Here is a 23,742-nt window from a genome sequence, read left to right as displayed (position 1 = left end):
ATCCTTTGCAGAAGTTATTCTGTTGGCTGGTCTCCATTGTTGTTTTGGGGGAGGCTAGCATCTAGCTGAAATGTCTTCTGGAACTCTGCACTACTCTCTGGCAGCTTTTATGATCACTTGTTTGCCTCTGGGATCCTGTAATTTCATATTAATATACTTACGTGTAGATTTCCTTTGATTTATTCTCCTGGGATTCATTAATCAGCCTGTAACAATTTGTGTCTTTCATCAATTCTGGAAAATGCTCAGCTATTATCTCTTTAAATATTGCTTCCCAATTTTTTCTACGTCTGAACTCCAGGTGACTTAAGTTGCACCTTCTTATCCTATTCTCTGTGTCTCTCAACCTTTCTTTTCATATTTCCTATCTTGCTCTTCTCATTGCATTATGAGGAATTTCTTCAACTCTTTTTTCCAGCTCATTATATTTTCATCAGTTAAATCTGCTTATTTAAATCTGCTCTTTTCTCTGAGTTTTTAGTATCTATTTTTCATTTCTAGGAGATGTATTTACTTCAATTCAAATCTTCCTGGCCAGTTGAAATATCTTATTCCTTAAATCACGTTTCTAACTCCTGATGTCATTTCTGTAAGTATATTCCACTTGTTTTATGTTCTGTAAATATTTCCAATAGCTGAAGTCTTTGCAGGTCCCATTCAGCAACTTTTATTGTTTCTGCTAATCTTATCATGGTGCTTGTTATTTCCATTTTGTGATTTTTTGATAAAGAACTCACTCATTACAATGTTATCTGCTGGAGTCCTAGGAAGCCTGAAGTCTAGAAACCTGGGTTGAGGATGTGTTCAGGTAGAGGAAATTATCTATTGCTTTTGCCAGATGCCTGGGAACACTATTTTTAACCAAATGCTTGGCTTGTGTGTACTCACATCATCCAGACATTGTAAGTTGATCCCAAACCTGTATAAGAACTCATATAAATACAAATTTTTTAAAAAATAATTTTTTATTTTAATTATTTATTTTTATTTTTTTAGAGACAGAGTCCCACTCTGTCGCCCTTGGTACAGTACCATGGCGTCACAGATCACAGCAACCTCTAGCTCTTGGGCTTAGGTGATTCTCTTGCCTCAGCCTCCCGAGTAGCTGGGACTACAGGTACCTGCCATAACACCTGGCTATTTTTTGTTGCAGTTTGGCCAGGGCCAGGTTTGAACCCACTGCCCTCAGTATGTGGGGCCAGTGCCCTACTCACTGAGCCACAGGCACTGCCCATGAATACAGATTTTGACAGGATACTTTTTCCTGCTCCACACAGAGCCAAACCCACCCAGAAATATTCCCTTACCATTTCTTTTAAGCGTAGACTTCTGTGGTGGCTCAGAGTCTGGAGTCAAAGTGCCAAAGTTCAAATCTGGCTTTGTCTCCCAGTGGCTGATAGAATGAGTGATCGCAATTCTGCTTTCCTCTGGAGGAGTATTACATATGTACATCCTTGGTACAGCCTCACAGTTGGGGTCATGTCTTCACCCACACCTGAATTCAGTGCTTGGCCAAAAGACTTGCTTTGACCAACAGGATTTCAGCAGAGGTGACAGAAGCCTGAAATGTACTTGTCAGACCTGTCCTCTTGCATTTCCGCCATTGCCACACTTCATGCCCGGGGAGGTCTGTGGGGCTGAGAAGGGTGGGAAACACCTGGAGCAGAGCTGGCCTCAGTGTAGAGCTCAGTACTAACTCCTGCAGGGCCACACTGGCATTTGGCAACTTTTAGCAGAGCTAAGCAAGGATAAATAATCTTTGTCTTAAGATGCTGAATTTTGTGATTTTTTTTCTTTCAGAATTATTATGGCAATGGCTTACTGATGTAGAAAATCATAATCTCTTCATGCTTCAGTTTCTTCATCTGAAAAATGAGGATAATAACAGTACCTACTGCAAAGAATTTGGGGGAGAATTAAATGCGTTAATGCCAGTAAAGGGCTAGATGTGCTCAGTGCATAAGTGTATCTATGTGAGGGTATCTGCCGTGGTTAGTTGTCTTTTCCCCAGGGGCTTAGCCCTTCAGGAACTCTGGAGTAAAGTGGAGCCCCCCCGCAGTGGTAATCAAGGCTTTGCCTCTCCCCCATCCAGGCCATAGCATTTGTTATAACCAAGCAGAGGAATGGAGAACTGAGACCAATAACTTGGCACCCTAGGCCAGCTGCAGCCACTCTGAACTTGTACTCTCATTTCGCTTTTGGGCTCTAAGGATTTCTTTTCTTCTAAATCGAACCATGCATTTAAATGAAAGCTTGCATCTGTAATCCTGCACACTAGGAGGCCAAGGTGGGTGGATTTCTTGAGCTCAGGAGTTCTAGACCAGCCTGAGCAAGAGCCAAGACCCCATTTCTACTAAAAATAAAAAAACTGAAACAAGAGGATTGTTTGAGCCCAAGAGTTTGAGATTGCTGTGAGCTGTAATGACGCCACGGCACTCTACCTAGGGCAACAGAGTGAGACTCTGTCTTAAAAATAAAAATAACTTTTTAAAAATATATTTTGTCTGAGAAGCACCTGTGGCTCAGTGGGTGAGGTGCCGGCCCCATATACCAAGGGCAGTGGGTTCAAACCCAGCCCCGGCCAAATTGCAACAAAAAAATAGCCAGGTGTTGTGGTGGGCGCCTGTAGTCCCAGCTACTTGGGAGGATGAGGCAAGAGAACCGCCTCAGCCCAGGAGTTGGAGGTTGCTGTGAGCTGTGACGTCACAGCACTCTACTTAGGGCTATTCGTGAGGCTTTGTCCCTACCAAAATATATATATATATATGTGTGTGTGTGTGTGAGATGTATATTTATTTATTTATTTATTTATTTTTTATTTTGTCCAGTATTTAGGAACTTAAGAGTGGGCAGCCTTTCTAAGCTAGGCAGGACCAGATATTCACACTGCCTGGAAGCAGCAAAGGGCCTCAGGCAGATATGCTGCACTGACTATGGCACTCACCAGGGGGCAGCATGGAGCTGATGAGGCCCAGCATTTGGGATTGATCTGGAAGAGAGCTTCAGGAGCTGGCCCTCTCCATGCAGCTGACTGGACCTACCCCCTCATCCTCAGAGTCTCTCTATTGCTGTCAAAGATGAGGACCCTGTCCCAGAGCCCAGTTCCTAGCTTCCGTCACAGCAAGGAAGGCAGGGAAGCCATCTATACATGGGCCACAGAGTTGCTGACCCTGCTGAAGATGCATAGGATGGCCTAGTTTGTGCTCACACCAAGTGTGGAGGTGTGCAGCCCCCCCCCACCACCACCACCACATCAACATGGCCCTGCACACGGTCAGCCAGCTGGTGGAGAAGGTGGCTAGCCTCCTGCCAGAGTGAAGGGACAGTGACCAGGTGGACGCCAGCTGTAGATTAAGAGTCTGGGGTGCCAGCCTGGCATTAGGGCCTGGCATTTGAGGCTGGTATCGAAGGGCCCCAGGTATTAGTGACAAGAAAGAATTCAGGGAGGAGCTTGAGTCCTGTTGGATGGGGAGGCCCCAGGGTGGAGCCCTGGCAGGGCTCAGTGTCCTCAGAGATTGGGCAAATTGGTCCCTTTCTTACCTTCTGGAGGTTTCTAGGTCCTTTCTTTTGGGATTGTGCTGAGCAATGTGATTAAAAGATCAAATTGCACTCTGGTTTGCAGCTCTGGTCTTTCTAGCTGGAAGGGAGCTTGGGATGTTTCCTAGGGCTCATTTCTGGGCAGGGTAGGGGAGGAAGAATAATAGCTAAAAGACTTCCAACCATGATAATTCTCTTGTGTCCACCCAGGACGCCCCCTGCCGTTGGACTGGAGTTAGCAGAGAGCCACCACTGTCCCTCAGCTGCCCACACCCACCAGGCCCAGGCCACTGTCTCTGGCACTGTACTCTGTGAGAACATGAAAGATAGTTTATTGAATCTAAACTTCTCCATTAAAGTCTTTAAACATAAAAGCTCTGTAACAAACATAACAACTTAGTGTTACCTGTCATATAAATAAAATATACACTAAGATGTACATTGTCTGCACCATTTGGGCAGAATGGGAACCCAACTCAGCCAATTAAAAAATACAGACAAATGGCTTGATGACAATTGGTGTCACCTGGCAGAACCAGCATCAGGTATGTAGGGCATCCTGCCAGCCCCTCTCTAGGGCAGGGGTGTGCGGAAGTGGATCTTCTTGGCTGTTTCCACATCAGACTTGGCAACCAGGAACCGCATCTTCTTCCCCCCATGTCGGATCAGATCCACAGCTCTGAAAGGCAGGAGGGAGGTGAGGTTGGTATCAAAGAACCCCAGGCAGGGGCTGCGGCAGGGCATCCAAGCACCAGCCTCTCCTGCAAACCTGAACCCTCCCCAGCCGACGCCTGTGTGTGGGACTCAGCAGGCTAGTGAATGCCTGGTGCAGGAGCCTGGCCCTTTCTTCCCCTCCGTGGGCTATCTGGGAGTTGGGCTAGGGGTATGGGAGTGGAGGTACCTCAGGTAGCTGACCCCTGCCAGGTGGCTGCCGTTGACCTCCAGGATGCGGTCTCCCAGCGACAGCCGCCCATCAGACGCGGCAGGGCTGCCCGGAAGCAGGGTCTGGATGTAGAGCCCTGGGGTGCCCAGGGGCGTGTGCTGGGGAGAAGCAGAAGCCTCAGGGCTCCACAACCCAGTAACACACAGCAATCCCCTGCAAGAACCTTTGTAGCCCCCATGCCTGGAGTGAAGCCATGACATCACCACTGTTCCCTAAGGTCCAAGACAGACCCGGCCTGAGGATGGAGACCAGGGACCGCAGTAGCTGTTGGACAGGTTGTTCCTGCAGTCCCAGCTGTAGTGGGCCACCCCCTTTCCTGCCATAAAACCACACAAGCCGTGGCAGTCTTTCTGTGAACAGGAGGAACCAAGGCAGCCTGCAGGGGTCCCTGGCCACTCACCATCCCGTCGATCAGGCCCATCCCCAGCCCTGAGGGGCCTCGCTCCAGCTCCACCTCGAAGATGTAGCAGAAGTCCTCTGTGCTGGAGCTGTGGCTGGAGGGGGCCACGGGGTCTCCTGGGAGGGCAGGGAAAGGTGGGCAGGGATGAAGGCATGGGGCTGGGGCTGGAGCTGTCACCTGACAGGATGTCCACCTCAGTTGCCTCAGGGGAGGGCCGGAAGTGCTCCTGTAGCTCAGGAAGGCACCATTTGGGCAGAACATGGACAGCAAGCCTGGCAATTGGGTCAGGATCTGCCTGTGGGCTACAACCCACATGCCTGGAAGGGATACCTTGGTCCCTGCCCCATGGCTGCCTGGGAGGGACACTGGCCCCACTGGTCAGGGGCTTCCTGACTCCAGGCTTGTATGGTTCTAGTGTAGCCTCCTGAGTGGTCTCTGCTGCCTTCCTTCCCCTGCTCCCTCCATACCCCAGATGGTGACCCATGTCCATCTCTCCTAAAGCCTCTACTGCTAACCAGGCCCTCACCCAGAGCCCAGCCAGCCCAACCTGAGTGGCTCGCTGGGGCCATGAGCCTATGCCTTCTCTCTCCTAGGCCATGCTTGTGCCCACGGGCACCTGGGTTGGGCTCTCGGCAGCACTGGGGTCAGGTCCGGAGCTATATCCCACACACTCAAGTAGGCAGCCACCTCAGGTCCAGCTCTGCCCAGCAAACCCAACCTTCAGGCATGCTCCAAATTCTACAGGAGCACCAAGGAGTCCTCATCCCTATAGGACATGCCACTGGGCCAGCATTGGCAGGGGCTGCTTTTCCCTCAGGCCCTCCTAGCCTGGCCCAGTTGACTACTCACTGAGCACACAGGCCTCCACGTGCCCTGCCCCAGAGAGCTCCATCCCACCTCCTCCCAGAAGGCCTTCCTGGCTGCTTTTGGCACATCTTCTCTTGAGCACTGAACCACACCAGCATAATCAGTCTTGCAAAATGACCCCTTTCCTAAGTTATTTTTTGTTCCCTCTGACTTTACCAGTGAAGTCTAACCACCAGACTTAACTAGCTTCTCCACAGCACTTATCATCCATTACCAGCAGTTGACTCTTGAATCAGACACCCCCCCCAGAAGACCCCATGACTTCAAGTCCCACACAATCTGACCCATAGCCCCCTGTGAAAGCCCTTCTCTAGATTGATTTGGGTTTGAGTATTTCTCCCAACAGATGTCTTCTGCATTAAGATTTCTTTCTTCCTTGACAATCTCCATTTTTTCAATAATTGGATCTTTGTGTGGCGAGTGACAGAACCTAGTCTGGACCCTTTTGTGGGCTCAGTAACACCATCCCAGCATCCCGCCCTCCACCTATGCAGGAGTGATTCTCAGTGGCTTTCTAGACTTAGTCCCAGGTCATAGTGACTATTTGAGATGTCAGCCCTAGATGACCAAGCTGTGGCATGGCCCCAATGTGGGGCCTTCCAAGGGGCTGAGCTGCTTTCACCTCTTCCCATCTGGCCAGGGCAAGGGAAGAACCCAGCAGTTACAGGCCTGAGCTTGAGAGTCCTCACCATCTGGAGCTACGCCCCAGGGGCTGCTTGGCCCGTTCCTCTGCCCTTCCGGGAGTGCCTTTCCACAGGTGCTGCTGGGATCTGGGCAGCCAGGGTCCCCAGGTTCAAGGCCAATGGGGGTGCTGGGAGGCGTGAGCAGGCATGACGAGTCAGTGTGCAGGGGCCCAGCCTGGGAGCCCCCTCGGCCCCCACGGCTGGGCTGCCTTCTAGGGAGTTCTGGTACCCAGGGAGCCCCCGCCAAAGGAAGAGAACATGATGGGACAGCTTCTCGGGCTGCCTTGCCTGGGTCCCTAGAAGCCTCCGGGCTGGTGTGGTCTGCACCCTGGGGGAAGGAAAGAAAGAGCTCAGACCCAGGAGGGCAGCTGGTGGGACGGTGCCTGCAGGTGAGGGAGGGCTGCCTTGTCTGAGGTCGTCCCAGGGCCACCAGGCTGCCTGGAGCATGAGGTCAAAGAAGGACTCCTGCAGCCTATGCCATCTGAAGAACCCTAAGAACAAGGGGTCTCCCCCACCATTGGCACATCAAGGGGGCCAGGCCTCCAGGGATCCCAGAGCTCAGATTGTGCCTCCAACCCTGTTTCTGGGCTGAGCTGTGCCTACCCCCACTTTGGCTATCATGTGGGGGCTGCTGCAAGCTCTCTACAAAGCAGCTCTGGAGCCTGGCCCAGGGCCCTCCCATTCCAGGTACCTCAGGGCCCTCTGGCTGGGCAGGCCCGCTGCTAGGGCTGGCCTTGCTTCGCAGGCTCCATAGGAAGTGGCGGATGTAGAGCAGGTGCTGATAGATGCTATCATCCAGGCAGTCGGCTTCTAAGTCCACCTGGAAGCCCTCACTCGGCAGAACGATGGGTGGGGGGTTTTCATAGGACTCCAGGACATCCTCTGCAGGGGGTGGTGTCGGCCATGACTGGCTGAAGGAGAAGCTGCCCTCCCATTGCCTGGTTTGCCAGGTCCCCTGATCCAAGTACACAGGAGGGTGGGATCCTGGCCAAGGTGATTGCCTCCAACCTGGCTCTCATCCCTTTGGAATGGCCACATGTCTCAGGACTAAGAATCAGGCCCTTGCAGTCTGGACTCTCAAGTGGCACTGCCCAACTCTCAGTCTCCCTGAGCCACTCTACACCAGGCCTATCCCTGTCACACTTGGCTCTGAGGGCATCCCTGGTAACAATCTCTGCTGAGTTGGGCCTCAGCTCCTCCCCCAGGCTCCCAAGGTCTGTGCTGACTCTATCCCTGCACACGTCACCCAGGATGCTAAAGGCCTAGTGGGCAGGCTGGTCTCTGTCCACTAGAACAGGAAGCTCATGACCACTGCAGCCTTAGCTCCCAGCACAGAGCATGGAAAATGAATCAGTAAAGGGGGAGGTGACATACAAAAGGTAAAACCAGAGTCCTGTTCAGAGATAGTCTCTAGTCCAGGCCCAGCTGCCAGGTGGGTAGGTGGCAAGATGGCATCTGAGCCCTAGTTATCCGTGTCTCCCACAATCCTCTACTTTCTGGCTTTCTTTATGTGTTATAATATACGTGATACTAATGAAGCAAGAAGTGTAATTTATAACTACAAACGCACACCTTATTTATGTATTACACACCCACATACATACACAGACATACACAGGCCCTGTGTACGAATGTGTGCAGGCACGTGCACACACATGGCACATGTACACAGGCGTGTTTCTCCACAGGTTGCGAGGAGATGCTGTCCTATCCTGGTTGGCTGCAGCTTGAGGGAGGCCTGAGGCTCCCTGAGGGGAGGGGGACTTTTGACCTTAGCCTGAAGTTTGGAACTTGGGAATGGAATCCCCTCCTTGATCCCAGCCATGGAGGGCCATAGGTAGGGGACAGATGGGCAGAAGGAGGCCACCTGAGGATGGATACACCAATGCACCCTCAGTCTCAGGCTCCTGCCCCTCACCAGGGACTTACCTGACTTGAAGGCAGCAGGGCTTTCCCGGGCCCCTGGCTCCCAGGCACTCATGGGGCCCATGGCCGAGGCCAGCTGGTACTGAGTCAGCAGCCGGTGCAGCTGTGCTGGGCTCAGGGCAGGGAAGGCAGCCCGCAGAGCTGCCCAACTCATCTACGTGACAAAGAGAAGCTTATGGTCAAAAACCTCCAGGCACCCATATAGCCTCTTGGCATAGCCCCACTCCCAGGGAGGGTTTGTCCCACAGTGCACTGAGGACAGTCAGCCAGGGCAAGGATCCAGGCCCAGGATGCCTGGCATCCATCTCCTCCCAGGGGGCAGTGGGCACACCAAGGACCAGTGCAGCCAGCTCAGTTAGGAGTACAGTATCACGGCAGGTCACCCTAGGTGTCTCGGGGGCAGCCACTCCTGGCACATGCTGAATCCCTGCCCAGTGAACACAGTCTCCTTCCACAAGGGCCAGCTTACACAGCCCTGCAGCAAACTGGGGAGGAGTCACATTGGATTCCCACCTTGAATGGTACAAAAGAAATCAAGTAGGTTAAAGTCATGGCTGAAAAGCAGAAACTTTAATCAGTCAGGGGACAGGGACTTAAAAAAAGGATGAATTTGTCCAATGAAATTAAAACATCTAGGGCCAGGCATAGAGGGTCATGCCTGTAATCTGGCACTCTGGGAGGCCAAGGTGGGTGGATTGCCTGAGTTTATAGATTCGAGACCAGCCTGAGCCAGAATGAGGAAAAAAAAAAAATCTCTAAAAAAGAAAAAAGAAAAATAGCCAGGCACTGTGGCAGGCGCCTATAGTCCCAGCTACTTGGGAGGCTGAGGCAAGAGAATCACTTGAGCCCAAGAGTTCGAGGTTGCTATGAGCTATGATGCTACAGCACTCTACTGAGAGTGACAAAGTGAGACTATCTCCCCCCTCAAAAAAAAATAATAATAAAAAAATTAAAACATCTGCACCAGGACCTCCATCACCATTCCTTTGGGATCCTCTCCATCTCCTGGAACTCATTTCTTCTGGTCTTGGGTTTATTCCCTCATTTCTGTGGCAGATCCTCTAGTAACTTCCCGAAAAAGGTGTATTGCAGGGAAACTGCTGCCCTATGGGGTGAACAATGTCTTCATTCCACTTTCACACTCACTGGCAGCCTGGCTGACAGAGAATTCCAGACTAGAGGTGGTTACAGAATTTTGGTAGCAGCTCCTCTGTCTCCTGACCCCGCCTGCTGCTCTGGAGAAGTGTGCATGGTTCTGTTGGCTGCTCTGCTGGAGGCCTCCTATATTTGCTCCCCTCCAGAACCCTGCAGGTGCCCTGTGCCACACTGCTCTGAAACTCAGGGATGTGAGTCCTGATATGGGTGCTCTCTCTTCAACAGGGCACCAGTGCTCAGGTCTGGGAAGCTGCCTGGAGCTGGCTGTCTTCCTTCCTGGTCACCATCTCCTGTCTGCTCTTCCTGGACTCCTACTGTCCAGATGCTGGTCCTTCAATCTTCCTGCCTTTGGTTCCTCTTTCTGTTTCTCCAGCCTCACTGCTGTAGCTCCTTCTAACACACTCGCTCAGTCTTGCTGCTCTGGAGTGTTTCACTGTGATGAAGGACCCACCCCCTCTTTTCTTATTATGCTCTGTTTCTCCATTACACTGTTGATGAATATGTGCTGTTCTAGTTTGGGGAAACTGTGAAAGATGCAACTGTAAACACCCAGATAGGCTGCCGTAAGATAGGAAGTGAAGCGTTTGATAGACAGAACCGCTACATCAGAGCAGGTACACACAGTCAGCTTCCATAGATCCTGCCAGATAGCTTTCCCAAAGGGTGACACTCATTTATAATGCCCCCTGTGATGCATGTTACTATTTGAATTGCTATACCTATTCACCAATGCTTGTATGGGCTTTTTTTTTTTTTTTTCATTTTAAACATTCTGATATTTTGAGGCTTAAAACACTTAGATTTTGAATTTCAATTCTTTGATGATTAAGTTGATCTTCAAGTGTAGTTTTCCTTTCTTATAATCTCTTTTCAGGCTTTGGTATCAAGGTTGGATTGATGTTTAAAAGTGAGACAGTATTTCTTCTTTTTCTAGTTTCGAAAAGAAGCTAGGTAATAATGGTATTATTTCTTCTATAATGTTTAAAATAATTAACCAATGAAACCAACCAGGTCTTGAATCTCCTTTCAAGGTTTTAAAATAACAGATTTAATTTCTTTAATGCATAAAGGATTATTCAGATTTTTTATTTCCTCTTGTATCAGTTTTAATGTGTTCTTTTTCTAATTCGTCCATTTCGTCTAAAATGTCAGATTTATCAGTATAAAGTTGGTGATATCTTCTTACTACTAATTCTTAATATAGAATCTAAATGATGTCCTCTTTTTTATTTTTGATAACAATAATCTGTGTTTTTTCACTTTTTTTAATTAAACTTTTTAGGCTGGGCACAGTGGCTCATGCCTGTAATCCTAGGACTCTAGGAGGCCAAAGCAGGTAGATCACTTGAGCTCATGAGTTTGAGACTAGCCTGAACAAGAGCAATACCCCATCCCTAAAAATAGCCAAGCATTGTGGTGGGTACGTGTAGTCCCAGCTACTTGGGAGGCTGAGGCAAGAGGATCACCTGAGCCCAAGAGTTTGAGGTTGCTGTGAGCAATAATGCCACAGCACTCTACCCAGGGCAATTGAGTCAGACTCTGTCTCAAAAAAATAAAATTGAATAAATAAATAAACTTTTCAAAGAACCCAATTTTGGTTCTATTGCTTTTATCTGCTATATATGTTTACTATTTCACTAATTTTTGCTTTTATCTATCGCATCCTCTACATTCTTGGATTTGTTGTTCTTTTTCTCACTTCATGATGATTCATTCTCAGCATTATTTTCTAATATATACATTTATGGCTATAACTTTTCCTCTTAGAACTGCTTTAACTGCAGCCCACAAGTTTAATACTTTGTAGTTCATTGTTGCTGATGAACTTAATGCAGCCAGGGTAAGCTGCACAGGGGCTAGGCAAGGTTTTGGTGAGGCTTGGGCGGCTTCTGCTTGATCCTTATCTCAGAGTTTCAACTTCCTGAGTTGAGAGCCTGGTGTTTACTACTTAAAGGGTCCTAAATTCTCATCTTTGTCTCCTCAGCATTATGAAACTACCACAAATTCCACTCTGCTTTTCAAAGCTTTTTGTTTAGTTTTGAAGCCCTACAGGTTCAGATTTTTGGCAAATGGCTTAAGGGAAAGGTTTGCCATGCATTTTAGGCCCCTAAAGTCTCTGAGTTTGTCTCTCTGGCCTGTGAAATAACCAGTGCTATTTGGGTTTCTCTTTCCCCAGCAGTGGCCTCCTGCTGGGACAAAGCTTGAACTCTCAGCCTCACACAGAACCTGCTTCCAGAACAGCAAATGCCCCCAGGGAGAAGGCAGCAGGTGAATATCAGTTCAGCTCTTTGTGGTTCTCCCTCTGCAGATCTGTACTTCTAATCCTTCAGCAGCTCTCAGACGCCTTTAAACAAATGACTTTTGTATTTTTTCTGGCTGTGCAAGTTGTCCTCACTAGAGCTACACATCCCTAGCCAGTCCAGGCAAGCATCAGTACTGTTCAAAATGCCCATCAAGCTGTTCTTCTCTTTAGCCCCCATTTTTTTTAAACAATTTCCAGGGGTTATCTGCTAAAAATTCCTGAGCCTTTTGGCGGTTTGCTGAAAATTGGGTTGCTTCTCCCAAGTCAGCTTTCTCAGATCAGCTAAAGTAGCTACTATTCACCTTTCTGCTTTCTAGCTTCCAAAATAGTATTTTGTCCTATAGATTAATGTCATTAAAACGCATTGCTTTAATTTTGTTTAGTGATACCATGGGAGAATAAAATTCAATTCATGTAGCTCTGCCATACATAGCCAGACATTCTCATTTTTGAAATTTTCTATAGTAAGTGCTTCACTTTTATAATGAAAAAAGTAAACAACTTAAAAAAAAAACACTTCAGTAAAATATATAGTTCCTAACATATAATAGCTTTTCAATATTTGCTGAATGAATAAAGGACACATGCTCTGTGACCTCTGCTTCGGGATGTGTAGAACAGGGACAGTACTCTGTCCACTTCACAGGGCTGCTGTGGGGATTAAATGAGGCAGTACAGGCAGAGCCGGTAACACTTTGCAGTAGCTATTGTCATTACTCATAATGATACTGACAGGACTTGCAAGTGAGCGTTTGTATGCTTTGATGCTTGAGTAGTGGACTGCTTTGTTTTTGATACCAAACTGAAAGGGCCATTCTGCCCTATGACTTTTGGGTTAAGCTGGCTACTCTGGAATCAGCTCTGGGGTTTGCTTGGAAATAAGCAAAGTATCCACATTATGCTTTAAGTTCAAACACACCTTCCCGGACAGCACAGAAAGCAAATTTCCTCTTGGGCTTTTCTGTAGCCACTCTTACCTTTACCCCAAACATGATTCAGGTCTTATAGGCAAGAAGAAAAGCCATCAGTCTGATTTCCACTGATTTTCTGTGCTGACTGTGGAGGTAAGTGGTGAGGGCATGTCAGTTTCCTGCTGCTGCTGTAACAAATGACCACAATACAAGTGGATCATCTCACAGTTGTGTGGGTCTGAAGTCCAGCATGGGTCTCACTGGGCCAAAATCAAGGTGTAGGCCAACCTTTGTGTCTTCTGAGGCTCCAAGGGAGGATCTGTTTGCTGTGAGAATTCAGTTCCTGTCGTTGTAGAACTGAGGTCATGTTTCCACACTGACTATCAGCTGGGGCCATCCCAGCTTCTCCATTACATCACTTGGCTCAGGGCCCCTCCTTCACCTATAGAGCCAGCCATAGGGGCCAAGTCCCTTTTCCTACTTCCATCCTTCTCTGATCAATCATGGACTTGACTAGCTAGGCTGGGCCACCAGGATAATCCATGGTCCTCTCTTCATCTCATAGTCCTTAATCTTACTCATATCTACAATCAATCCCCTTGGTCATATGCGTAACACATCAACAGTCCTGGGGCTTGCACAGAGACATCTTCAGGGCCACTATCCTGTCTACTGCTGGGGTAGACAGCTATGGAATGGAAATAACTTCACAAATTATCTATAGAACATTTTAATTTTCAGGGACCTGAAGCCAGGTCCCTGGCCCCCTGATCTGGTCTATAAGCCAGTGACCCAATTGTGAAAACATCTGGACCCCTTCCCCACTATACTCACTGCATCTCCTGAGCCACCTGTGCCTCCTACCTGCACAAGTTGGGCCCTGGGAGTGGCCAGCAGGTTGAGGGTACAGGAGAGCTTCCGGAAGAAGTGCTGTCCAGCCTCCTCGAAGCCAGTGTTCCTGGTCCACTCCAGGAGCTGTTGCAGGCGGGCAGAGGCCTGGACTCCTCTGGGCCAGTGAAAGCAGCTCAAGGAGGGGCCTGGGAGGGAAAGAAAGCAGGAAGGTAATACTCTGGTCACCGAGGGCAGGAAAGATATGAAAACTTGCAGCAATTTTCAAGGCAACTGGCCAGCTCAGATCTCCCTATACCCCCAGCAGCAGTCCTTGGCTGAAAGTAACTAGTGCCCCTGACCCCCAGCAGGTAAAGGAAGAATGTCAGCTCAGGAAAGCAGGATAAAAGGTCAGAGTCTTTAAGGCTGGATATTCTTGGGTTGCACCCTGGCTCTGACTATTTTGAGATAGTCTGATGACTTCCCTGGGCCTGTTTTCCTCCCTGTCACAGGAAAAGGGACCCATGCAGACCTCTCAGCTATGGCCTCTCTGAAACCTGAAGGAACCATAGCTCCCACAGGACATGCTCTGAGTGACATGTCCAACCTTTGGGCCTCAGCCTCCCTCCACTCCGGCTATGACCCCAGATCCTCAGAAAGTAGGATTCCCCAGCCACGGAAGAGCTGTCCCCCAGGAGTCACTGTAGGAATGAGTTCCTGGAGCCCACTGTGGGCACTCAGCCCTCACCCCTGTCGAGGAGCTGGTTGAGGAGCAGAGTGCCGGAGAAGAAGAAAAGGTAGGAGAGCATCTGTGAGGCCACCTCAGGGTGCACCTGCAACTGCCGCAGGAGGTCCAGGGCCACCTGATACACGGACACGACGCGGCGTAGCTCCTCAGGCAGCTCAAGGGCAGAGCTCCAGCTCTCCCTGCATTCTGTTTGGAATGGGGGGCATTCCAGAAGGGCTGGGAGGCAGACGTACAGGGACTAGGGGCAAGAGAACAACAGCCTCTCCAGGGTACTGCTACCTAGGAGGGAAAGAACCCCGCCACCCCACAGCACCCACTGTGCCAGCTGCGGCTCCTTCCTCTGTCCAGTGGGGAAACCCTAAAAGAGCTGCCTCCCAGGGCTGTTGGGAGCAGAGACAGGATGTAGCCAGGGCACCTGCTAAGCCAAAGGCTCAAAAGACCTTGGGAGGCACCCAAAGGCAGCACTTAGAGGGATGGGGTTCAGCCCAGGGGATGGAAATAGCCCTGTGGGCCCTGCAGGGAGAGATGCCACCTCCCAGGAGAGCAGCTCCCAGTACCCCCGATGCACCCACAGCTGCTCAGAGACGAAGAGACCAGTGGCACCTCTGGCACCAGTGGTTCTGGAGGGCAGCAGCATTACAACCCTCATGCCCCACACTGGACTTCTCTCTGACCCTCAGGACATGGAGGGAGGCACGGGGTGTATTTCAAGGGGCAGAATTGGGCAAGTGGGGGGCAAGCTGGGAAAGAGCCATGTAAGGGCTGCACCTTGGAGATGTAGTAGACGCACTGCTGGAAGGCATACAGCACCACCTCCTCTAGCATGGCCATGGCCTCCTCGCTGGCTGTCAGCGTGCAGGAGAACAGCGACTCCTTGGATCCTGTGGGGAAACACCACCAACAGTCACACCCAGCCACAGTGGGCACACACCTGCTGGACAGCAGCCACTCTGCCATCCACCAGGTCTCCCTGAAAGTACCAACTGACACACTTACCGGGCTTGCCTCCATGAGGTGGTGAGCCATGGTAAACTAGCTGACCCTAGGCTGTGGCAGTGCCCAGATAGACATGCCTGTGCCCTCCTGAGAGGCAGAGTCTCAGGAAGACAGATGCTACACAGGCAGCTCCATGCCCCCATAAACCCCCAAGTGGGTCAAAAGTTTGTTAATCCACATGTACAAATGAGTTTTCTGTCCTGACCAGCTGTGCCTGCGATAGCAGGTTCTTACCCTTCTGCCCCGCATTCCATTTCTCACTTGGGACGTAGGGCAAAGAGCGTCACTCCTTAGAGTAGTAGTATTCTTTCAAGAGAAAAGAAACCCATACCACCTCCCCCTCGCAGAGACACTGCTGGGAAGATGCTGCTGAATCTGAGGCTGAGACAGCAGGCTCAGGGGTGGCCCTGCCACTAGGGTTAGAAGCAGGAATCAGTGGATTCCTTCCCTTTGGGCAGGGGCTCCCATAAAGCAAGAGGTCCTCACCAGGGCGAAGTCTTACCTTGGGCCTTTCAGAACATGAGGGGGCACCCTGGTGGTCTCAGTGGGTGGGGTCCTGCAGGCTCTTAGGAAGGGACACGGACAGGACACCAGCTGTCTTGCCTCTGTGCTTCCTCATCCCCTCAGATCCCTCCTTATATGGAGGTATGGACCACCAAGTGTTTCCAGAAGACTCACACCATCAGGACCTCCTGTCAGGCCCGTGGGGGGAGCTCTGGTCTGCAGGACATTCTGAGCTGGGCCTCCCTCCCACATGACCAGGCAGCCCTGTTGTCACACAGATTGCTAGGGGATCACCAGCAACTCAGAGGCACGGAAGCTGAACTCTACCTCAGCCAACAGCCACACAAAGCACGTGGACATGTTTCCACTATCTTCATTTTGCTACCCTGCCCCCATCCACCACGCCCAGTCTGTGGGCTCAGTCCCCCAGAACCACCAGGTCTCTTGCTAGGGGCTGGCCCAAGGAGTCTCATTTGCTGCCTGCAACCTCCCCAGGCAGGGCCTGGCAGGGCAACAAGCTCTTGGGCTCTTTACCAGCTGCAATGCTCCTACCTTCCTTCAGAGAAATGCAAGTCTGGTCCAGACCACTGACCAGAAAAAGGAGAGTCAACCAAACAGATGCGCAGCAGAGCCAAGACCTTGCCACCTGCCATAGGGCCACTGGTAGGGCAAGTGCCCTGACCACATGTGGCTCCCTGGGGCAAGGGGAAACACTCAGGGAAGAGGGGAAGGGGCTATAGGGATGGCAGGAGGGGTGGGCGGGGCTTGCATAGGATGGAACCCCTGAGATGCTCCCACCTGTGGTGCCAGCTCCACCGGGATTTCTAAATCATTGACACCCCCAGACCTCTAAGAGGACCTGCAGGCCTGTAATCCCTTCCCCACTTCCCACGCCCTAGGACTGGGCACCCCTCTGGGGCGTGAGGAAACAGTCCCACCCCACAAGGTAAAGGCACTGAACCTCAGCCAGGAGAGAATACTGGAGAATCCTAAATGGATACAACAAATGTCGTCTCCTCCTGAGATGGGCGGATAGGGCCTCCTGGGTAACAGCTTTGGACAAAAACATGTTTGGGGAATGATGAGACAACAGCCATCTCATCAGCACTCAGGACATGACAGATGTTTTTAGAATTCTTCCCAAGACATTTCCTGCAGAAGGTCAGGGGGCTACTGACCTCCCCTTCGCCCTCTAGTGGATGCTATTTTCGTTTGGGTTGTCTAGCGCCTATTTTGCCCATGACACCCAGACCCTGTGGCATCCCTTAGAAAAGTGGTCTCCCGAGAAAGGCAGGGTGGGCAGAAGCTCAGTCCCTTATACCCATCGATTGGGCTCAACAATACCAGGCCCCTGACCAAAAATAACTTCCTCCCCAAGACCACTGGAGGTGGCTAAGGCAGCCAGGGCAGCATTTCTCATGAAAAGCAGCCAAGGCAGGTCCCCAGACAAGGCTCAGCTGACTGCAGCGGCAGGGCAGGTCTCTGACATAAAGCTGCTTGGAAAGGGCGTCAGCAGGAGACTTGCCCAGAATGTGGAGCCCAAAAGTTATGGAGGTGGGAAAGCCAGTGCCCTGAGCTAGATCTTTCTTTAAAAGCCAGGACAAAAGGGATTTCCTTGTCATCATCCCCCTGAACTGTTCTTGGCCCTGGATGATCAGCTGGGGCCCAGGTGCTCCTAGGCCAATGTCCACTTCAGAGGGAGTCTCTGACACTTTAGAACCCTCCTGCTGCTATAATACTGGCCTGGGCAGCTGAGGCCCTTGAGGACACCAGTGCTGGACTCCAGGAAGGACCAGTGCCCCAGGGGAGGCCCAAGGGGCCAGATGGCTGGATGTGGCCCTTGCTTTGGAGACTTATGCAAGTGCAGTCATTTAGGTCACATTTCAGAGTAGGGGAAAACCAGAAGAAAGATTTGCTTTAGACCTAGGCCCTGTGGACAGGGAGAGGCTGCCTTTCCCTGGGAGGGTCAGTGGCTGCCTTGCACATCTGCTTAAGAGGGCAATATCAAAGACCACAGAGCTCGAATTCCCACCAGGACCAGGGAGGATCCATGCTGAGTGCCACACTTCCCTCCATGATCCACAGAAGCCCAGGTGCTACTAGATCCACTAGAAATACCCAGAAAGGTCCCACTATCCCCTTCTCTGTGGAGAGGTGGTAAGAACCCCCCACTGACCAGAAGTAGCACAGACAGATCCCAGCTGGCTCTGCCTCCCTCGCAGCATGCCCTCACCCCACAACCCGAGACCCACTGTCCACCCCGACACAGGGCCTGAAGCAGGATCCTATCCTAACCATACTCCTACCATATGGTCACTGCACAGATGCCTCAGCCCCTCCCTCTTAGCCACCAACAGCCCCTCCTCAGGAAATCTTCCCTGTGGGGCACAGCAGGAACTCAACATCCATGAAGAAGCCAGGCCCAGGACTTCACGCTGGCCTTATGTGCTCATAGCTCTTTGAGTTGGAGCCACAGCTGTCTCCTGGGGACACAGCTGAGTACACAGAGACACTACAGCTTCCAGCAGATCATGACCATGGGAGCACCTTGGCCAGGCCCCATCTGGCTTAAGGGTGCCCCGAGGCTCAGAGATGTAGTCTGAGGGCAGCTCTCAATGTGCCCAGGCCCTCCCAAGGCAGGGCCACTGAGCCATGTCTGCTCAGGAACCTCTACAGCACCTGGAAGGGCCTGAACAGCCTGGAGCTCCACAGAGGTGAGGGGCGGGGGTGACTACAGCAGAACAAAGCTATGTAGGGGCACAACTAAGGCTACCCACATGAGGCCCAAGTCCCTGAGGGCCTGTCCTCGAGTGATCCTATGTTCCTTTCAGCTCTGTCCCAGGGTCTCTGGGCCTTTTCCAGGCCTACCCCTTGGGAGACACAGCCACCGAAATCCTAACCCAGCCTCAAGGCCCAGCCCCAACGCCACCTTCGTGAAGCCCTCCCAGACTGCCCTGGTCAGGACTATTCTCTTAGTGCTTTTAGAACACTTCCTACTATATTTTAGAAACCTCCAAATGCATGTTTTCCCACATTTAATCTCTGAACCGACACAATTTACCATTTTACAAAGATGACTGGCAATATTCTTCCTTTCTGAAATCACGGTGTACCTTATAGGGACAGTGGCCCGCTGCATTCGGTTCATGTGTCTCCCCTACTGAATGACCTGCATACCCACCTACCCCCACCTTCCTGCAAGCAGAAGAGTCGTAATGCAGTCAAGGTGATGCCACCACTCAGACCACGTGGGATGAGGGGACAGATGGGATACCCGCAGACCATGGCTGAGAAGTCCCAGACCCACCCAAACTACCAGTGCTGGCCCCCAAACAACTGACACGCCCCAGCCAGAAGCTGAGAAAGCTCTGGTACAAATTCATCCCTGTTATCAAGGCTAGCTCTGGCAGAGGACAGCAAGAAGCTACCACACTCACTGGGCCGGGGACACCAGCGTGGCCACCAGTAGCACCAGCCATACCTGTGATGTCCAGCTGCTCCTCCATGCTCTGCATGTAGAGTGGGCATTTCTGCTGGATAAAGTACAGGAGCTCGATGCAGTTAGACATCCAGAAAAGAATGTGCTGCAGGTCTGGAACTAGGTCAGCCATGGTAAAGCTGGCCGAGGAGATGGGCTCCTGGCTACCAAGACAGAAAGATAGTTACGCTCAGCCCCAGTTCCCAGGAAAGCTGAATCTGCTTCCCTGTCCGCATAAAGAGGCTCATTTTAATGCACACTAACAAAAACAACTACCGCTGCCAAGCTAACAAAGCTAGGCCGAGAAGTTACAAATACACCTGTGTACCCATTCAGCATCCGTCCACGACACCCAACAGAACAGCGGCTTCTACAAACCTACCAGAAGGATAGCCATTACCAAGGCCATCAGTAACAAACCCTGGTAGGTAAACTATTGAGAGTCTTTTCTCTTGAAACCAGATCATAAAGTAGCTATGAACATTCAAAGAAAGAGTGTGCAAATTTGTATGTGCACATGCAGGTGGGTGGGGGAAGATACAATCCAGAGTTTTTATCAATAGATCAGAAAATAGGAGTTTCAGGTATTATTTACGTTAACAAAGTAATTATAAAAGGAAATAGTAAGGGAACTACTCTGGGAGGTGCACAGGCAAGACTAGCCACCTTTACTACAGTGGGAGTCAGAGGGTAACACGTGGTGGGTGAGGCAAGAGGCCTAAGTGATGCCTGTTACTGGAAGGTGCAAAGGGGTCCTTTGAAAACTTCAAACTGGCCTGACTCAGTTCCCTGAGGCTGCCTCTGAGACTGCATGAGGGGGCCAGCCCAGGTTTCCACCACAGCACAGTGGGTTCCTTATCTCAGGTACATTGTCACTCTGGTTAATTAACACAGAAGGAGCTCAAGCCTGCTCTGCCACCTCTAGCTCAGTACTCCCTTTCTAGGAAACGGTGTCAATGTCAGGGTCACCGGCCTCCCTCACCAGCAACCTCCAGGGCTGACTTCAGAGCTCTCCAACCACTCCTGCATCTCAAGGGACCAGCCCCAGGGTATACCTCTGCCCACTGCCCGCCTTGCTACCTTGTGATTTGAAATTGCCTCTTCTTGTCCTAAACTGGCTTCTTGGCACCTGAGGGATGGATATGGAATGGCTAGGTAGAGATCCCTGCATAATTCCTCATTTTCTTTTTTTTCTTTTTTTATTAAATCATAGCTGTGTATATTAATGCAATTATGGGGTACAATGTGCTGGTTTTATATACAGTTTGAAATACTTTCATGAAACTGGTTAACATAGCCTTCACATTTTCTTAGTTATTTCTTAAGACATTTATATTCTACACTTAGTAGATTTAACATGTACTCTCATTTTTTATTTAATTTTTTATTTTTGAGATGGAGCCTCAAGCTATCCCCCTGGGTAGAGTGCCATGCCATCACAGCTCACAGCAACCTCCAACTCCTGGGCTCAAGCGAGTCTCCTGCCTCAGCCTCCCAAGTAGCTGGGACTACAGGCGCCCACCACAATGCCCGGCCATTTTTTGGTTGCAGCCATTATTGTTGTTTGGCGGGCCCGGGCTGGGGATTCGAACCCACCACCTTAGGTGTATGTGGCTGGCGCCTTAGCCACTTGAGCCATAGGCGCTAAGCCCATGTATTCTCATTTTAAAATGCCAACTGCATGTCTCCTGCACAAGATTACCGTCTCCTCAATGTGCCAGCTCAGTGCTAAGCCATTGGACAGACTTTGGTGACACCTGGGGCAGAGTTCTCACAGCTCAGCTCATGTGCTCATCCACACATTTCCACAGGCCCATCTGGAGGATACTTTCTGAGATGTGTACCCCTCAAGCAGTGAGTAGACAGGGTCATCCATAAACAGATCACACCACCCACAGCTTTGCCAAAGTGAGGAGGGCACCCCTGATGCCTGACCCCTGCCTGGCAGAGGGGCTCCCCACCTCCTTGGTGTCCCTTCCTGGTAGCATTCTCAGGGGCAAGCTGGTGCAGAACTGTCAAGCTGCCAGAGTGACGACTGTGTCCCTAGTACTAGGAGTCTATGCACAACCTGGGGGTCCTGGAAAAAGAACCAAACCCACAGGAAAGGCCATGGATCTATGAGTGGCTGATTTGTGAGGCCAACAGAAAAGGACCAAAGCTTTCTCCTCCTCCCTGTTCCTTTCCTAGCTGAGCAGCCACTGGGACCAAGGGGAGAGATGCAGGCTCTATCCCAGACCCTCCCTGATGCCTGAGGTTTGGCCTGTTCTCTATGATGTAATTTCACTTTTGTTCACAATGTCCTGCTCTCTCTGTCCCACTCCCGGGGAGGGAAGCAGCAAGCCTGAGATGGTCTCTCCTGTGTCTGCAGCTAAGTGGGACCAACACCTGCACACTTATCTCAGGTGTGAGCACTGTCTTTTCCTTTCTGTCCGCTCTGGACACTGGCTTGAATTACACATATGTATGTAGACAGACATAAAGAGTTTTCTATAGTTTCAAAAGGATTAATTTAGCTCTTCATTTGGTTCTCAACATTTATTGCCCTTCTTAATTGCACCCAGAAGTCAAAGGGTAGACACGCCTCTATTGGAAAATAAGCCACCAGGCTTTGCCAGCTGGAGTTTCGTATCAATACAAGCATGGCCAACACTGGATGGATGTGCCACCTGCCAGCTCTGGGCCTAAGGAATAATAGAGACTCAGCCCAGCCTGCCAAGGCACAACAGAGAGGGCCTGGTGAGAAAGGATGACCTTGTGTAAGCCCAGAAGTCCCGACGAAATGAGAGCAGAGAGGGCACAGGGCACTCTGACAGAACATCAGGGACAGAAACTCAGAGGCCTGAGGCAGGGGGGAGGAGAGGGCAAGGGTCAGACGTCTCCTAAGCAGTATTAGGAGGGGAATGGCACATGTGGCCAGTGCACTAGAACCTGCCCCTAGTAACCACAGCAGTGAGAACACACATGCATCATTGGTGCACATGGGGAGCACCAATGGGTGTGCAGGGATGCCGGGCATGTCTGCTGTGTCCATTAGGAGAGGAAAGAGGCAACAGTGATGGCACTATAGACACAGCATGCCACAAAAAGAAGTAGGTTGAGCACATCTACTCATCTGGAGAGGTCATAAGTGAGAAGGCAAAGCACAAAATAATTCATCAGGTGTCATCTCACTGGGTTAAAAAAAAGACCAGAGAGAGAGAGAGAAAGAAAGAAAGAACGATACCAGAGAGGGAGAGAGAGAGAGAGAGAGAGAGAGAGAGACAGACAGACAGACAGCATAAGAGAGTAAGAGCAAGGGATGGATGAAATGTGAGAGCTGAGAGTGAGTTAGGGATGAAAAGATACATATGTTAGAAGTGGAGGGGTCCAGGTGGGAGAGAGGTGAAGGGTCTCCTGCCTTACTATGTAACTAAGTATCACTACTGTTTGACCTTGTGAATGTGTGTAAACAGCAAAAGGGGAATCCCACTAGGGGACACCATGGGGGCAGGAAACCAGAGCTGAGGACAACGGGACTGGATTCCGGTGCAGAGGGCACCGGAGACACCAAGAGGCCGCAGTGGCTGAGATGACCAGGGCGTGGACTGGAGTAGGAATCACAAACAATCAGGTAACAGGCAAAAACATGGGAGAAAGGGAACAGAGTGTCCAAGATGTGGCAGAACCTAGCAGAGCCATCTCAGACATCAATAGACCAGGAAGAGGGGTTCAGCCTCTTGGGAAGGCTGAGTATACAGGGTGGAGAGAAGAGGCTGAGGCTGGGAAAGGCAGGACAGAGGAAGGGGGACCCTGCCAGCACTGGACCAGAGATGTCTGGAGTCCAGAATGTTGCCAAGTCAAGAAACCTATTACTTCTTGTGGCAAAAAGAAGGCGTTGATGCTGAAGGGCTGATGCTAGAAGATGCTAAGGGGGCCGTGCTTGCTGGTGGAGCAGGCTGCAGGGTCAGTGACAAATCTGCAGTCCTCAACCACCCATTATGCCTGCACCCTCATCTGTTTGGAGCAATTTTATTTGGTGGCAAAATTTGAAACTCGCATGAAGCGGTGTACCTGCAGGGTCTTTAGGAATCTTGCTTCATGTATACATTGAGTGGATGGCTGCTGCCTGTGGGTGTTGTCTGATGCCCAGCACATCCAGCACCTGACCTTTCTAAATTCTAGAATATTACAAAACCCAAAACACATGTGGACCCCAAAATTTGGGTTGTTCAATAAATTTAGCCTGAGCTGCCTCTGTACACGAGTCCTCGCTCATGGACCTGCAGCTAACTCAGAGGGTTGACACACTGCAACTCACGGGCCACAGCCTAACACAGAGGGTGGACACACTGAAACTCACAGGCCACAGCCTAACCTAGAGGGTGGACATACTGCAACTCACGGGCCACAGCCTAACCTAGAGGGTGGACATACTGCAACTCACAGGCCACAGCCTAACGCAGAGGGTGGACACACTGCAACTCA

The 23,742-nt window shown here is 50.6% G+C and overlaps 1 protein-coding gene across 1 annotated transcript in view; it reads right to left on the bottom strand.

Annotated features, from left to right (window-relative positions):
* Positions 1 to 4,083: 4,083 nt before the first annotated feature.
* RADIL (Rap associating with DIL domain) overlaps positions 4,084 to 23,742 on the bottom strand; it is a 74,052-nt gene continuing 54,393 nt past the window's right edge. The window contains 10 exon segments of the mRNA XM_023516540.1: positions 4,084 to 4,216; positions 4,439 to 4,578; positions 4,881 to 4,996; positions 6,413 to 6,758; positions 7,122 to 7,312; positions 8,360 to 8,510; positions 13,589 to 13,761; positions 14,301 to 14,538; positions 15,069 to 15,181; positions 19,282 to 19,442. Coding sequence (XP_023372308.1) covers positions 4,111 to 4,216; positions 4,439 to 4,578; positions 4,881 to 4,996; positions 6,413 to 6,758; positions 7,122 to 7,312; positions 8,360 to 8,510; positions 13,589 to 13,761; positions 14,301 to 14,538; positions 15,069 to 15,181; positions 19,282 to 19,442 — 1,735 coding nt within the window. The 3' untranslated portion in view covers positions 4,084 to 4,110.

This window comes from Otolemur garnettii, unplaced genomic scaffold (genome assembly GCF_000181295.1).
Source record: "Otolemur garnettii isolate 467f Iridium unplaced genomic scaffold, OtoGar3 scaffold00092, whole genome shotgun sequence".
Lineage (NCBI taxonomy): Eukaryota > Metazoa > Chordata > Mammalia > Primates > Galagidae > Otolemur > Otolemur garnettii.
The sequence above is the reverse complement of the archived record's forward strand: the minus strand, read 5'-3'. Positions and strand labels throughout refer to the sequence as shown.